The sequence below is a fragment of the Natrix helvetica genome (genome assembly GCF_964273705.1).
Source record: "Natrix helvetica genome assembly, chromosome: 6".
NCBI classification, from domain to species: Eukaryota; Metazoa; Chordata; class Lepidosauria; order Squamata; family Natricidae; genus Natrix; species Natrix helvetica.
Window position 1 is genome coordinate 23985414 of NC_138553.1, and position 17402 is coordinate 24002815.

The 17402-nt window shown below is 43.7% G+C and overlaps 1 protein-coding gene across 1 annotated transcript in view; it reads right to left on the reverse strand.

Annotated features, from left to right (window-relative positions):
• Positions 1-13742, reverse strand: part of ALDH1L2 (aldehyde dehydrogenase 1 family member L2) — a 36376-nt gene extending 22634 nt beyond the window's left edge. The window contains exons 1-8 of the mRNA XM_081956739.1: positions 13532-13742; positions 10780-10924; positions 7144-7378; positions 5850-6015; positions 4128-4229; positions 2962-3051; positions 1928-2062; positions 973-1098 (exon numbers count right to left, since the gene is read on the reverse strand). Of these exons, the coding sequence (XP_081812865.1) occupies positions 973-1098; positions 1928-2062; positions 2962-3051; positions 4128-4229; positions 5850-6015; positions 7144-7378; positions 10780-10924; positions 13532-13582 (1050 nt within the window). The 5' untranslated portion in view covers positions 13583-13742. The remainder of the gene's footprint in view (positions 1-972; positions 1099-1927; positions 2063-2961; positions 3052-4127; positions 4230-5849; positions 6016-7143; positions 7379-10779; positions 10925-13531) is intronic.
• Positions 13743-17402: the final 3660 nt, after the last annotated feature.

Sequence of the window (17402 nt, forward strand, 5' to 3'; positions counted from 1 at the left end):
TCAATGTATGTGGAAAGAGTTCTGGTTTCAGGACTCTTTTGAAGGACAGCAGAATTGTCACCATACAGGCCTCAAGGGAAGGCAGGTGTGAACACAGAGAAGGTACCCTTCCTGATTCTAAGATGATAATATTTAACAGAGGGGACACTAAGCATGACAATCCAGCCAGATCTTATAATTTGTATACCACCCAGTCACTGTGTAGGGGAGTTGGGTGGCACAAAAATGTAATACATTTGTTTGTTTGTTTATAAACTAACTAACTAGTTAACTAACTAGCTAACTAACTAACTAACTAGCTGGATACCTGTACTTCACGACAAAACTATGTGATCAAGCAATGCAGGAGAAATCCAGTTCACTCCGGTTCAATGCGTTGGCTCAGTGGTGGTCGGTGATTGAAGCACATAAGGGAATATCGCTCCTGCTGCCTTGAGTCCAGAAGCAGTTCCATAGATGGAAGGCGTAGACATTTTAGTGAGGTACTGACATTTAGTACTGTAAGGAGCTCCAGACCACTCCTGAGTAATGGAGTGCAATGTCTGCCAGTTTGAACTGAGGTAATGGAATGTGAGGCAACTGGCAGTTGGAACAGAGTTCTTTTCAGGTGGGGAGGGGGAGTAGAACTCCTTAGCATCAGAGCGTGTTAATTACTGTATAAGAATCAGGAGGCTGTGAGTTTGATCCTAGATAGTGGCAGATATTTCTCTCTCTGGGCACAATGAGTAAATATAATTTGCCATTGACGACAGGAAGAATATTCGGCCAGTAAGCATCCAGCTCCATTCAGTTGCCCTGACTCAACCCCAATGCAAGGGATTATGGGGTCATGAAAAAACTCCAAAAATAATCCAGTGATGCTTAAATAAAGCAATGAATGTAGCCCCTCTCTGCAGGCTTAAAATAAATTAAAATTAATCAGTTTTAAACTAGGTTTCACTTTCTTGTATTTTTCTCCCTCTGAAACTTTACCTTAATATCTTCTGCCATTTTTTTCTCTTCTTCAGTAAGTTCTATTGCAGCTGCCTCATCAGTGGAGAAGTATTTAGATGCTGGGATCATTTTTCCATCTTCCAACTGAAGATTCTTTACTAGCAGCTGTAGAATAAATAAGATAGAAAAGGCAGTCAGCAGAGTGGGGGAAATGGGGGCTACTGACTCATTTTCAGCATAATTTATTATCATGAACTTAGTCCTGGCTTTGGCCCTATCCAAAGACTCATACAAAATATGTACAGAAACATTGTACACCAGAGGTGGGCTTCAAATCCCAACACTACTGGTTCACTCGTACTCTCGCGCTAGCTCGCAACAGTTCTGTGCATGTCAGAAGCTTCCAGGTGGGTGGGCGGAGCCTCCTGCTGCCTCCACTACCAGTTCAGCCGGTCTGGGCGGAACCAGGAGCAACCCATCTCTATTCTATACGAAAATCTTTACATAGTTTGTTAGTTGGGTCTTTAATTTCAGTTCAATACAGGGGTGGGCTTCAAAAATGTAAGCAATGGGTTCTCTGCTTGGTTGCTGGGTGGGCATAGACATTATAGGTGTGGTTTAGTCAGCTTCCTGCACCACGCCGGGGAGGCCATTTTCATCTTCCCCAGGCTCTGGAGGCTTTCCTCGAGCCTCTGGGAGGGTGAAAACTGCTTCGCCCGGGCTCTGGAGGCCTTCCGGGAGGCCCATTCTTCCCCCTCCCTGAGCCTCTGCGCAGGCCCTGCACTTACCTCACATCCAAAACAGGCCATGTGGAGACTCCTGGGAGGGGCATGGTGGAGTGGCAGGGACGGGGCGTGGTGGGCGGGACCAGCCAGGGGTGGGATTTGGAGGTTCTCAGAACTGGCCATAAGGTCAGCTACGGGTTCTCCCGAACTCATGCAAACCCGTAGCGGCCCACCCCTGGTTCAATAGCACTGTATCTTTAAAAGCTTACCGTCTTTCCATCATTGCCAAACAGAACCAGACCTTTGTCAGTTACCAGACCAGGTTTTGCAGCACCTTGTATTTCTAGTTCTTCACCTGAAGGTGTTAAGCCATCAAGAATGGATGAGCCATAGAAAGTAACCATCTATAACGAAGATAATCTTTATTATGTATGGTTTAGCAAAGAGTAGGAGCAATGAGTAGCTCTGTGCAAGTGAAAGGATTTTATAGAAGTAAAATATTTATTCTTTCCTTCCAATTAGACCGGAAAGACTACTTTAAATTGTTACTGAAGGTGGACATAAACCAAAACCAATTACAGTTTATCCTTTCTTTTACAAACATAACGTTAGCTATGGATTCTTATTCTAACTTTTAAGCATGTCACCCTTTATTTAAAAAACATTTTCTTTCAATCCTACCTAACTTCTAGTCATGTCACCTACCTATAAAAAGAAAGAAAGAAAGGAGAGAGGAAAAGAAAAGCAGATCAAAACAACGACAAAAAAGAGAAATCATCTATCCATCATCTCTTGCCCGCTTCACTACTTTAATTACTATGCTTTTCTTCTTTCCTCCCATATTCCTCTCTAGGATCTTTATCGCTTTCTACATCTTCTTGTTGGTTGTTCAATCTAAGTATTTTATAGTGAGATTGAACAACTTATCTTAAATAAAAATCCTATAGAAGAAAGTTTGATTCCAGAGAAAATGCACGACTTTTTTTCAGTCATCAGCATATTTTACTACCAACATTTATCTTGTTATATTATCAAATTATTCCTCATTTCCTAACAATTTCTTTTTGAGTTTGTGCAATGAAATCTGATCATCAGGACGATGAGCTTGTCACTCTCTTTCATTAACTCAATCACAAAGGGCTGTTGCTCCTGAAGAAATGCAGCATACATCTAACAAACAATACCAATAATAATATTATAATAATGGTAGCAAGACAATGGATTTCTGATCATTATTTAATATACATAAAGGACTCATTATCCCAAGGTAGATAAAGTAAGTTTATAATTCGTAATGTTTTACCTGGCCATTGATTTCTGCCCAGGCTCCAGGTACTTTATCATGTCCTCTGATCCAGTTATGCAAAGATAAAGCTGGTTGATCCCAAAATATCTAGGAAACCAAGAGGCAAAGTTGATCTCTTCCTATTTAAGATAAGTGGCTTTTAGGATACAAACAAATCAAGATAGAACAATCTCCTCCCTTCCCCACTATGGTTGTCTGAAAGACAAATCCTGGTTTATCACTGGGAGTTGGGCAGCATATGAGTTTAATATGTTATTACCATTACAATAAATTATTAATTCAAACCAGTGGTGGGTTCCTCCCGGATCGCACCGGATCGCGCGCGCTCCCTTTCAGCGCTCCACCTGGCTTGCGCGCTCCCTTTCAGCGCTCCACCTGGCTTGCGCGCTCCCTTTCAGCGCTCCACCTGGCTTGCGCGCTCCCTTCCGGCACTGAAACCGGAAGTACAGTTTTGCCCGGCCCTGGCGAAGCAACGACGCCTGCCTGCGCTCCACCAGCTCGGCTGGGAACGGAGATGTTTCCTCAGCGGAGCGGAGTGCCTGAAAAGTCTTTTCAGGCGCTCCGCTCCGCTGAGGAAACATCTCCGTTCCCAGCCGAGCTGGTGGAGCGCAGGCAGGCGTCGTTGCTTCGCCAGGGGCGGGGCAAGGCTGTACTTCCGGTTTCAGCGCCGGAAGGGAGCGCGCAAGCCAGGTGGAGCGCTGAAAGGGAGCGCGCAAGCCAGGTGGAGCGCTGAAAGGGAGCGCGCAAGCCAGGTGGAGCGCTGAAAGGGAGCGCGCGCGATCCGGTGCGATCCAGCAGGAACCCACCACTGATTCAAACATTACATTACTCTACTACTTTTATTGATTGGGTGATTCTGGGATTTGAAGTCCACAATTCTTGAGATTAGTAAGGTTGAGAAACATTGTTTTAGAGGGATGGCCATATTAGTCTGTTGGAAGAAAAAATAAACCAGATCCCAGGAAGCCAACATGTAATTTGTTTGGGGGGCTTGGAATGCTTGGAACAAAACCAAACATTGCAGATTAGCATATTCTGCCAATCATGGCTTGTTCAGTAAAGAAAACTTAGTGCAAAACACTAAGCCACCCTATGTGTTGTAGCCCATTTCCCCTCATGAGATGTCTGGCTTTCAAAGAACAGTGCTCTATTGCTCAATGTACCTTGGCATTTTCTTTCTTCTGGATGCCTTCATAGGTAGCACCTTCTTCAGACTGAGGTATTCGAAGAGCTTGGCCATCAGCAATTAGCTGCACAGCTTCTATCTAAACACCAACAACAAAAAAGCAGCTTTGATTGATCTAGGATTTTTTTAACAACTTAACCTATCAAAGCAGTGCTGACATTAGGTGAGCTCTTGAATCCTGTAGAAGTTTTGGAAATACACAACACTAGGATATGGCTGGCCATAGAGGCTGCATATCCAACCACAAGCATGTCAAGCTCCCTCTCTTTAACTGGCTTAATCCTGACTGCAGCTTCACTACAGATAGTCCTCAACTTGCAACAGTTCATTTAGTGACCGTTCAAAGTTACAATGTCATTGAAAAAAGTGACTTACGACCATTTTTCACATTTACAATTGCTGCAGCATCTCCATGGTCATATGATCAAAATTCAGATGCTTGACAACTGATTTATACTTATGACGGTTGCAGCGTCCCAGGGTCATGGGATCATATTTTGTGGCCTTCTGACAAGCAAAGTCAATGGGGAAGCCGGATTCCCTTAACAAAACATGTTACTAACTCAACAACTGCAGTGATACACTTAACAACTGTGGCAAAAAAGGTCATAAAATGGGGCAAAACTCACTTAACAAATGTCTCTCCTAGCAGCAGAAATTTTGGGCTCAATTGAGGTTGTAAATCAAGGATTACCTGTATTAACTACATGGTATGGTTAACAAAGAATCTTTATTCTGTATTAAGAAAGAAACCTCTATGAACAGTTAATTACCCCTAACAAAATTCTTACATCCTCCCAGTTTAAAATCAGCTATGCTTTCTCCTGCCACAGCTTATTGGAAACGTTGCTTTGCACTTCTTATATACGGTGCTAGTGGTAGTAATTTATTGACGTATTCAACATTCCTTGCCTTAGAAACTCTAATTCCCGACATAGCTCCCCACACATGGGGTTGCTGGAAAGGGAGAGACACTGTATTCACATTCCAGTCCTTGTCAAACACATTTTCCTCTTTTCATATGACATACAGATGCCCATTTATCTAAATGTCTGTGGAGATTCTCAGTCATCCAGGTCACGTTTGTCCCTAAGGTGCTATTTCAAAAAGCAACTGGACTTTGTTTTTTACTATTAATTGGTTTAGGGGCAGTGATGAGTTGCCATTTTTTTTTACTACAGGTTCGGGCGCATGCACTAAAGCATCTATGCGGGTGGGCAGAGTCTCCCACCACCACTACTACCGGTTCGCCCAATCCAGGCTGAACTGGGAGCAACCCACCTCTGTTTAGGGGGCAGAACAGCTGTTGAAAGGCGCCAATGTCATAAGAACAGGGTAAAGTGGTACTCCAAGATTTGCGGCCTCTGTTGCAGTCTTCCCCAACTAAATGCCTTCCAGATGTGCTAAAGCACAAGTTTCATAATGACTTGACATTGCTATGATTATTCGCAGTTATGACAGAGATGAAAAAGTAATTTTGCAACCAATGGCTGCATTTACAACCTTTGTATTATCTCTCTCTCTCAGTCATATGTTCACCATTACTGTTAATTAGCACATTATATTTTTGGGGGGTCTTTTTTGCCCTCCTCACGCAGCAGAGATTGTTTAAGTAAGCGCTCTCTTCCTGAGCTGCTTTTCTCCACCGCTCAGTACAATGAAACCTTTTAACTATTTATGATTAGTCAAGATGTCTCACCATAGCTTTGATTCCCTCTGGGAAAAGAAACCGATTATATAGGTCATCAACAGTTTCATTTGGGCCAACATCGCATTCCCTCTGCAGAAGAATTGGTCCTGTGTCCAAACCTTCATCTGCCCAAAAAACTGAAAATCCAGCCTTCTTATCTCCTTCAATTAAAGTCCTGAAAATAAGTAAAACATGCCTTAATTTAAAAATGTCTCCTTTATTCATTACTTTCATTACTGGTCAACTTTACTTGATCTCAGAGGTTAAGCAGGGTCTGTCTTAATGCTTAATTCCAGGACTGTAGAATAGACAGAGAAGTCCAACCGAAAAGAAGGCAATTCAACACATGTCCATACATTTGCCAAATAAAACCACAAGAAAGCAATAGCAATTAGACTTATGTATAAGGGCTTTACAGTTCTCTCTAAGTGGTTTACAGAGTCAGCATATTTTCCCCAACAATCTGGGTCCTCATTTTACCCACCTCGGAAGGATGGAAGGCTGAGTCAACCTTGAGCCTGATGAGATTTGAATCACCAAATTGCAGGCAGCCGGCAGGCAGCGGAAGTAGCCTGCAGTACTGCACTCTAACCACTGTGCCACCAAATACAATCATTGTGAGATGAACTTGATTTAGTGAGTCTTTACTTCTATAAAACAAATGTATTAACTTTGCAAATTTGGCAAAGAACTTGAATCTTTTGAACAATGTATTTTTTCCATTCTTATATTAAATGATCCACCTGAAACTACTGCAGTGTTTATTCCTTACTATCTTTGTACATATATTATTGGAAGAAAATGAATTTTCCTAGAAAGATTAACTGGAAAGTGGAAAAGTTACAAGATGAAACCTGGAGAACTTCTTCCTTAGACAAGTCCATTAACAAAGCAGGAGACTTACACAGGAAAACCTTTGTCAGGAAACTTTACTGAAGTTGAGCACAGTTATAAGAGCCTCGGTGGCACAGTACTGCAGGCTACTCTGCTGACTGCTGGCTGCCTGCAATTTGGCAGTTCGATTCTCACCAGGCTCAAGGTTGACTCAGCCTTCCATCCTTCCAAAGTGGGTAAAATGAGGACCCAGATTGTTGGGGGCAATATAAGTGACTCTGTAAACGGCTCAGAGAGGGCTGTAAAGCACTGTAAAGTGGTATATAAGTCTAAATACTATTGCTATTGCTATTTCCACCTAAGCCACAACATTGACCCTACTGTTAGGTAATGTGGACTGTGCACATCTTAGACTCTGGCTCTCTCTGACCTTCCATCTGTCAAATAAATTATAATTAAGCCTACTTACCAATTGATTGCAGATGCTCCTCGGTGGCGAGGAAGGATTGAGGGGTGGTAAATAATAGAGCCATGCTTTGGACCATCAATAACCTCCATTGGAATGAACTGTGTGCAGAATGGAAGGACATTCAATTCTGCTCCAACCGAGTTATAGGCTTCAAGAACTTCCTGGATAGGTTTGCCTTTAATTCTCCACCTTGGGAATTTGAAGACTGGAGTTCCATCCCTTTCGGCAGCTGAGGCTGGAAAACAAAAGGCTTGTCAGTAGTTTTTTTAAAAATTTCAGAACTAAAATATAACATGCAGCATGGAGTTGAAATGAACGTCACAAAAACACACGTTATAGCCAATTCATGAATTTGTGTATGTGTCTATGTGTCTTTTGTGTGTTGACTCCTGACGATTGCCTGAACAAATTCCTGCAGCTTTCTTGGCAAGGTTTTTCAGAAGAAATTTGCCATTACCGGTAGTTCTCAACTTGCGACCACAATTGGGGACCAACATTTCTACTGCTAAACAAGGTGGTTGCTAAGTGAGTCACGCCTGATTTTACAACTTTTTTGTCATGGTTATTAAGAGAACCGCTGCAGTTTAAGGGTATTGTGTGGTCATTAAGTGAATACAGATTTCCTCCTTTGACTTTGCTTGACATAATTCAAAGTTGGGAAGGTCACAAATGTGCAATTACAGGACTCTGGGATGCTGCAATTAACATAAATATATGCCGGTTGCCAAGCGCACGAATTTTGATTACATGGCAGTGGGGCTGCTGCGATGGCTGTAACTACAAGGACCAATTATAAGTCACTTTTTTCAGTGCTGGTGAATGTTTGTGTCAGGCCTGCAGCCGGTTCCTTTTGGGATCTTTGGCCTGCCACACTAATATTCTATTCTACTATGCTGTTTCATTAGTAGGGGATTGGGAGGGGGAATAGTAAGGAGTAGAATGTGATGTTGTCAAAATAAAATTCCTTTCTAGAATCCAAGGTCATTCTTTGTCTCTGCACCTCTGCACCTGATCGGAACTGGATGGGTGGAACTGCCAGCGTGGCAGTGGAAGATTGGACCATGTGATGAACTTGTGGGTGTGGGGGCAAGATCATGAACTTTCAACTGGGTGGGGAAAACTCAGGAAGCTCAGATTCGGGTTTTCCCAGATGTGCCAACATGACTCTCTTAATAAATTGGAACGTAGAGCAATACTTTGCCTTGGACTCTGATTTAATTTTGAATGTTATTTGGAACCCTGACAGTTTGCTAAACAAGGACTCCTTTCTAGGGCTGAGAGTGAATGACTGGCCCAAGGTTACCCAGAGGCTTTCTGCCTAGAATTCACAGTCTCCCTGCTTCTAGCCTAGCGCCTTAACTCCTGCAGCAATACATTCTCAACTAACTAAATACATGCAAAAAACGTATGTAGGAACATATCAAGATCCCATTCAGATATCTCAGTAGCACTATAGCCAAGAAAGCCTGCACTTGCATCTTACTTTAATATCACAGTGGTGTTGTGGCCTATCGGCCGCCAGCCTCTCCAACAGCCAAATCAGAAGAGGAGGAGGCATGGGAGTCAGGGTAAGCATCAAGGCAACCTGAGAGCTCCAAGAGGGAAGAGGGAATGCAGCTGGTAGAGAGACAGAGGAAGAGCCCGGGCCGTCTGTCAGTCCTCAGATGGACAGTCAACGGCCCCCAGGTCTGGAGGTAGCTGATGAGGAAGAGGAAGAGGAGGAAGAGCTGGGTCCAGTGCCTGACACACGGATGCGCAGAAGGCAGAGGAGAGGAGAGCAGTGGAAATCTGTGGGCCGATCCTTGGGAAGGAAAAGCCACCGCTGCTAGCGAAGCCTCACCCTAGCTTTGGGGATAAAAGGCAGGGGGCGGAGATAAATAGATGTGAGAGACAACTATTCATCTCCCTGCCAGACAGACCTGTTAGCCTGTGGCGAGAGAGAAACTTTTTGCTGGGGCTGGTGGCGCTCCTAATGCAGGATTCTTTGAGTTAACTGCAGAGTAGTGGTGTATTCCGGATCCAGTATGGTTGCAACTGACACGGTGTCCTCTACATGCACGCCTGCACCAAGTGTGTGCACACCAGTGATGTGCGGTGAGGTTTATGGCTGGTGCGGCTGGTGACATCATCAGGAAGGCGGGGAATGGGACCACGTGTGCTGGAGGCTGAGGCTGCCTCATCCTCCAGCACACGTGATCCCATTCCCCGCCTTCCTGAGCGCGCTCCGCCGGCTCGCGCTCCGCGATCTCCAACAGCAGCTGCTTTTCTGTGCTTTTCTGTGCGTCTGGCGTTTAGGACATCCGGCTATCTACCTAAATGCCAGACGCACAGAAAAGCACTGAAAAGCACTTCGCCTCCAAACCACTTCGTCTTGATGATGTTGCCGACATCGCTGCTGGGCCTGGCCGGACGGAGGTAACTAGAGTGGCGCCGAGGGGTCCGGGCGGACAAAAGAGTGAGCAAGCGATGGAGGATCAGGCAGCCTGATCCTCGGTCGCTTGTCCGCCGGACTGCTTCGGCGCCACTCTGGCTACCTCCGTCCGTCCATGCATGGCAGCTGCGGCGACGTCATCAAGCCCCTGCCTCTTCTGGACGTCTATTGCAGTCGTGAGGACCGCGCAAAGTACAGCAGAGGCAGGAAGGTTATTGGCGCTTCCGAGAACCCTCCTGCCTCCACCGGTTGCCCAGCTGGCACCGCCGCCCGTGCTCCTCCTCCTCCCTCCTCTTCCTCTTATATATATGAAACTCCCTCGTGGATATTATTATTATATATTATTATTTCATGATGAGAGGTGAGGCTCTGCCTCCCCTGCCTCCCCTGACCGCATGTCCCTGGTGCACATGCACAGCTTATCCTCCAGCGACGCCTCCGTGATACTCCAGCTGATCGGCAGAGGGTTGTGCAGGCACTGTATGTCACGATGTTAAAAGGTTTGCTAGGCCTGAACTGCCTAAACTGACACTCAAGAGTTAAACTAAGAAAGCTTTATTGCGCAGGTCATAAAACAAAATGTTATCTGAAAGTGATTTATTGCGCATGCGTTTACACATTCCAGAACTAAATTTTTTTCTTCTTTGTTTGGCTGCCAGCTTGGCAGACGTAGCTTTCATTATCAAAATGTAACCATTAGTTATTTTCTGTTTCATTTACTTTTTTTATTTTATTATTAAAGTTTGTTTATTAATTAGAATACTTTTGAAGACTTTTATTTTTCTCAATATCTCAAAAGATATGCGGAAGGGAATCAGCCACGGTCCATTGATCTCAGATTTCCCCAGGGCATTTTTTTCCCTGACACTGTACGTGCCGTGTGCGGAAGCACCTAAGAGTTTAAAGAGAGGTAAGTACAACGGGCAGGCCCTCCAGAGCACCATACCGGAACTGTACCTGGTGTTCCGGGCAAGCACTGGTACGCCCGTACTGGGGCACCACCACCTGCAACCCACCACTGCTGCAGAGGTTTTGTTGTGTTTGGGGAGCTAAATCAGAACAAATGGCCTTTACTCTCGGATATCTAAGCCACATGGGTTCAGGCATCGTTGGTGAGGTTGGTGTGAGAACATGAACTAGAACATAAGAAAAGTTCAATTGATTCTGCATTCAAATGCTGCAGCCATTAGAGCTTATCTACTTACCCAAAGGATCCGCTTTCCCATTTTTGTCTGGGACTGTAAACACTCCGACCACTTTGTGCCCTTCTTTTTGCAAATGCTTGTAGACTTCTTGCCCAAACAGACTCTGTCCTATTAAAGCTAGCTTTAGTTTATTTTGATAGTAGTCCTATGTTCAAAAGCAAAACAAATTCAGTTAAAAAAAAAACCCCTCCAAAGATCGGCTAATTTCCCTATAATCATTCTGTTCCAGTTACAGAGTAACAGAATTGGAAGGGACCTTATAGGTAATCTGGTCAAAGGGATCTCCAACCTTGGCAACTTTATCCCTGGAGGACTTCAACTCCCAGAATTCCCCAGCCAGCTTTGCACACAGATATGACAAAAATATAAATAATTTTTCAGTAATTAACTTAAAAACAATTAATTTATTTAATATCCCACAAAGAAGAGGGGGTCAAACTATTTTCCAAAGCACCCGAAGGTAGAACAAGAAGCAATGGGTGGAAACTAATCAAGGAGAAAAGCAACTTAGAACTGAGGAGGAATTTCCTGGCAGTTTGAACAATCAATCAGTGGAACAGCTTGCCTCCAGAAGTTGTGAATGCCCCAACATTGGAAGTCTTTAAGAAGATGTTGAATAATCATATGTCTGAAGTGGTGTAGGGTTTCCTGCCTAGGCAGGGGGTTGGACTAGAAGACCTCCAAGGTCCCTTCTTCCAACTCTGCTATTCTATTCTAATTTATATTTAAAACAATCACTGGCCTAGCCTACTATGGGAATACAATCAAAAGAGGTTTTTTTTTCCTATGGAAGTGAAATCAATATAACAAAATTATTATGTATAAAACAAACCTGAAAGCCCTTTATTTCACTGCATGCGTATACAAATGAGTATATAAGGAAATGGCAAGGCATCTAGTCAGGAATCTAAATGGGTCTGGATGTGGGTCATATTTAAGTTCCTTGTTGCCAGTAAGGCAATCCACGAGAGAGAGAGAAAAAAATCAAACTAAGAGTTTTTCTTTTTGACAGAAGTCTTAAGAAACCAAATTTAAGCACAAGGGTTTATACTGTGATTCTTGGACGTGGCTTTCCAGTGAATAGCTAAATATACATAATTTTGGCTGCAATATATGGCTGCTTGGAAGAGTCTTTATGTGGTTAAAGCATAAGACATGTGATCACTTCCACGTCTACTGGCTGTTCTGCTTACAGCTGAAAAGCTCGTAAAGTCTATCCAGAGGCAATATGCTGTCGTCAGTCATTCATTCTCATATTTAACATTCCTGATGCAATCCAGGGAGCTCATATGAAGCCTTCTTACTATATTCGTTCCTTAATGTGGATTTAAAAAAATGCTTAGGAATCTGGCAGTTCACTAAACATATGTGTTGTCAAGCACATATGCAACCCCCCCTTCAATAAAGCAAGAGATACTTGGATGAGTTTGTGAATTTGCACACAGAATTAGAAACAATCGAGTAAGAAAAGAACTTAAAGAGACTTTCAGTGCAAATCCCACAGAAGTACATTTCAGGGCATTAGTCCTGTTTAGTACGTTTGTGTTTTCTGTGACAATACCATACCGTACGGTATGCCTCCAGAAGAAATAATGCTGGTAGAACTTCATTTCTCATGCACACACAATATTTAAAACATCTGGGTTAAAGTGGTTTCTGTGGGGAAACAAAACCCACAAACCCCTTGGAAAATGCTCAGGCTCCAAATAAAATCTTTTCACATGCTAAGGCAAAATAGTATTCAAGAAGTTAACTGCACAATCAGTAAGAAAATAATACACAACTATAATATAACCTTTCCCCATTTGGAAAGAGATCCATAATTCCCAGTCAGAAGGGGTCAGGATAGTGTGGGATTTGCAGATTTCCAGTCCCCAGTGCTTTCGAGGGGCTGAAATTGCGGAAAGTGGGAAATTATTAGAAAGGCAGATTTTACTATGAAACCAGTTAGCTGATTCTGATCTCTTTCATGTGAGCCTACCGGGCAAGGCTGATGTGAAGGACCCTGTGCTAGAAGAATGGTGGCATACAATGTGAGAAATAATTTAAGGTAAATATTACATGACTAGTTAGATATAAAATGCAACATCTCCAGGTCTAAAGCAGGCATTCTTTTGAGCAGCTCCAGGAATTATGACACATGTATCAGTCTGGAAGGAATGGATTGCTTGCTGCATGTATCTGCATATGCATCTACACACACACACACACACACACACACACACACACACACACACACCAGTTTGGGGGGGGGGGAATCCAACCATCCCATCTTTCCCAGGGAGCCTAATGTAATGCCTTTTATCCCATGGATGGATTATCCTACACAGTCATGACGGCTGAGCTATTTTTTCAGGCTGACAGCATCCTACAGAAGCAGAAACTTTTTGGCAAGCTTTGGGAAGAACACCAGCACACAAATTGTGCTGAATTTCTTCTTTGTTAAAACAACAGCAAGAAGCCAAACAAAACACCCTCTGTTCACGTTACTACAGTTCTCCTGCCTCACCTCCCATCCTTTTCCCCCCCTTTCCAATCTCTCTGGCAAACCAAAATGCTGCCTCAAACCTGACCTGTCTGTCCCAGAAACCCATTTTTTTTTGAGAAGCATCTGCCCACCCGCCAGCCGGGCAGCAAGAAGGGAGAGAGAGGAGGGGAAGAAGGCGAGGGAGGAAGAGGAACGGACAAGCATCCTATCTTTTCTGCCCTTTAGAACCGAAGCCCCTGTCCACGTCCCCACCTTCCTACTCACCCTGGCTGTGGTGGAGAATTTCCTAAGCAAGTGGTTGCTTTTGGAGAACATTTTGCAGGAGAGCAGCTCCGAGGACCAGCCGCCCGCTTGCCCCAGCAGGCAGGATGGATCACCTGAAGAGGGAGCTCAGTCGTGAGCCTAAAGGCTGGGCGAGCAAGGGACGCGGCGGCGGCAGCAGCGGCAGAAGCGTCTCGTCTGATGCAACCCAAGCGGGCTGCCTTTGGCTCCGAGCCAGAGAAAAGAGAGCTTGACGGGGGCGCGCAAAAGCGGGGAGGGGGGCTCGACTCAGCGGCGGGGCCGCGCTTGGTGGCGCCCAGGCCTTTCTCCTTAAAACCACCTGAATCTGAAACGAAGGACGGGGAGAAAAACTCCTGCTTGTCTGAACGCTTTTAGAGCAGGGAGGCTGCCTCCGAATCTGGGTTAGGCTTGGGTGAGGATGAATCATGGTTGTTACCTGACAGAGCAGATTTTCAACAGGTGCAGATTTTTTTTTTTTTACCAAGAGAAGGTTATGATGTAGGCACAGTCTTCTTCACCTACTTCTGTCTACTGGGCCTTTCCAAGCTAGCATCCCTCTTATTAGGCTAGATGACCTTTCCTATCTCCTTCACCCATTGGTTAAGGCTGGCTGGGTGTGCAAATGACATCCAGTTGCGTGCAAATGACACCCCTCTGGAACAAAGCATGTGGGCAACGCTCCTCTTAAGGCCTGGCTGGCTTTCCTTGCACTGACTGTGCTCCCAGTGCATAAAATGCAGGAGAGAATGAGCTGTGATAAATGTTTGCACATAGATGGGGAAGATCTACTTTCCTGCTCAAATTTCTAACATCTGGATCTAGCTATGACAAAAGGAAGAAGATTTAAGATAGTCAAGAATTAGGGAGAACTGGTTTTCATGACTATGTTCTCTCCATTACCATGGGGGGTCTTGGAGTAAGGTGCAGATGTCACCTTTTGGTGATTATTTGAGACATCAGAGGATATGCTTACTCCCACAGGACTGGAGAAGGACAGATGTTACTCCTGCCTTCAAAACAGAGGGGGGAAGTAGTTTGCTTGGTCTCGATAGGAACAATCAATTAAACAAGCTGGTGAGATTGTTTCCAGTTTTGACCAAAAACGTTCCATACAATTCCTGCCTACCTTTGTCCTCTATTCTGGACAGGAGGGTACAGATTCCAGCGCAATTCCATACTAATTAATTAGTCTAGTGAAGAGAAGGACCAGGGGAGACATGATAGCAGTGTTCCAATATTTGAGGGGCTGCCACAGAGAGGAGGGGGTCAAGCTATTTTCCAAAGCACCCAAAGGCCAGACAAGGAATAATGGATGGAAACTGAACAAGGAGAGATTCAACCTAGAAATAAGGAAATTTCTGATAGTGAGAACGATCAACCAATGGAATAGAAGTTGCCTTCGGAAGTTGTGGGAGCTTCATCACTGGAGGCTTTCAAGAAGAGATTGGACTGCCATTTGTCAGAAATGGTGTAGGGTCTCCTGCTTGAGCGGGGTGGGGGGGTGTTAGACTAGATGACCTATAAGGTCCCTTCCAACTCTGTTAATCTGTTAATATATAAATAAATATCAGACCTGCCCAAAGACACCATGTAGCCCTGTTTCTCAAAAAACAAAACAAAACCCAAACCCACCCCAACCCTTGAAAAGCAATCCCCACATTTAGCATCTGTCTCATTTAGCAACTGTGTGAAAAATGGTCATAAGTCATTTTTTTCAGTGCCATTGTAACTTCAAATGGTCACTGAATGAATGGCTGTAAATCAAGGACTACCTGTGTAATACAATATGTCTTGGAGAAAGCTGGGAATATTACAAGACATGGTTGTATTTCACTGGAGAACATTTCATTAGACCTACAGGGTGAATGCTTGTCTACTTTGCTTGTCTACTTTGTAACACAATTTCTCATTTATCTTCTGACAATTCACTACACTAGAATTTTTCTCACAGTTAGGAAAACCTCTTAAGCAAGTTTTCACAGGCAGCTTGTTTTTCTTGTTTTAGTCCCGATTTTCTTTTCTTTTGCTCTACTGTACTTGGGTTATATGACAAAGAATGATACACACTCTCCCTATTGTGGCAATTTTTTTATTACTTGATGAGATATTTGATATTATCTAGATTATACTTGAATTAAAAACCACATTAACTTTTCTCTCATGCCAAGTTATTTTCATTACTTTAAACTTCTACTGCATGCTAGCATTCTGCCTCTCTTTACACATTGAATTGTATATTACCCATCTTTGGGTTTTATTGCAAGAAAGGGTCTTAATAACAATTAAGATTTCTTTGCACCGTTTAATATCAGATGCCTGAACTTTGTTTTATAAAGAAAAGCAAACTATAAACATTATTTAGAGAAGTTAACTACCCCAAAGAATTCCAGAATTCCTAGTTCTGTTAATTAAAAGGCGTGGTGCAGCTATTCTACTTTTATTTCCTAAACTATATGTATGTGTATTTGTTCCTAAGGAAAAAATATCCAGGTGTTGAAAGAAAGTAATAACTTTAGGTGAACAACTGTTTTTTTCAGATAAAAATGCTTTGTTTCAAAGTCCAATTTAAAAACCCCATTTGGAATTAAGGCTAAGTCATCCACCATTGATAAATCATTGTCTTCCTCTTTAACATAGACAACGTATGGGGGTTTGTACAGACAGTCACCATTTTGGCCTTTTTAAACCTGTTGATATTCTCCTTCCTATAGATAACATGTGCCTCCTCTTGAGGAATTAAACTAAAGTTATGTATTTTTGCCTGGGCTACTGCAAGCTGATGCATTAAGGATGGGAAAAACTTTTCCTAACTTTTCAGTAGCTACAGTATAAATTTTCTCACATTCATATGCTTCATGCTGGAGAAATGGACTTTAACCTGCACATTCATGCTCAGCATCAAGTTTCACTGTCCTTCCTAAGTTAGTTATCTTGGCTGCCTTATGCTCTTTTGATATTATTTAAATTGTGTTTTTATATGCTGCGGCTCTCCATTTAGAGTTACTACTCTGACATGGGCAAACTACGCAAAATAAAAAAAAATAAAAATAAAAATAGGATGAGGGTGGTACAATAAGGGCTATACCATAGTACAGAAGTCCCCAAACCTCAGGCTGTGGCCCACTGCTGGGCTGTGTGTGGTTCAGAACTGGGCTGCAGAAGCGATGGGAGAGCATATGTGCATGTGTGACAGCAGGCACATGTGCTTACCACCTACGCAAATACAGCTGTGCGTGAGTCAGGACAATTGCTGCTTCTTGTTTGGAACTATCCCCTTTCCCCTCCCTCCCCTCCCTCCCCCGTCCGCAAAGCTGAAAAGGTTGGGGAACTCTGCCATAGCAATCTCTCTATTTAAAGCAGGAGTGTCAACTTTATTTCATTGAAGGCCCCTTCAGGGTTGTGTTTGGCCTTGGGGGGACAGAGAGACATGGCTGGGGTGGGTGTGGCCAGCTCGATGTCATTCGCATCGGGGGCGCCTGTGGTGGCCCGAGTACTCTGCCAGCGAAAACTGACTCCCGAGCTCCATTTTTGCTGACAGAAGCACCGTGGGCTAGTCCTTCACTGTTTCCAGAGTGGCCCCATGGGCCAGATCTAAGCACCGAGCGGGCCAGATCTGCCCCTAGGCCTTCAGTTTGACACCCCTGGTTTAAGGGATGTTTTGTACAAATAGCATTTGCGTCAACTATCGCTACAGTAGTGTGCTTATTGCTCATTGTCATCTACACTTTCAGTCAAAATTCTGCAAAATACCTTTTCAGGCGCCCTTAACAATCTAATCCCCCTATAACTTTTGCATTTATTCTTGCTAACAGCCTCAGCAGTATAAATCTTCCAATTGTCAGGCGCAAATGAA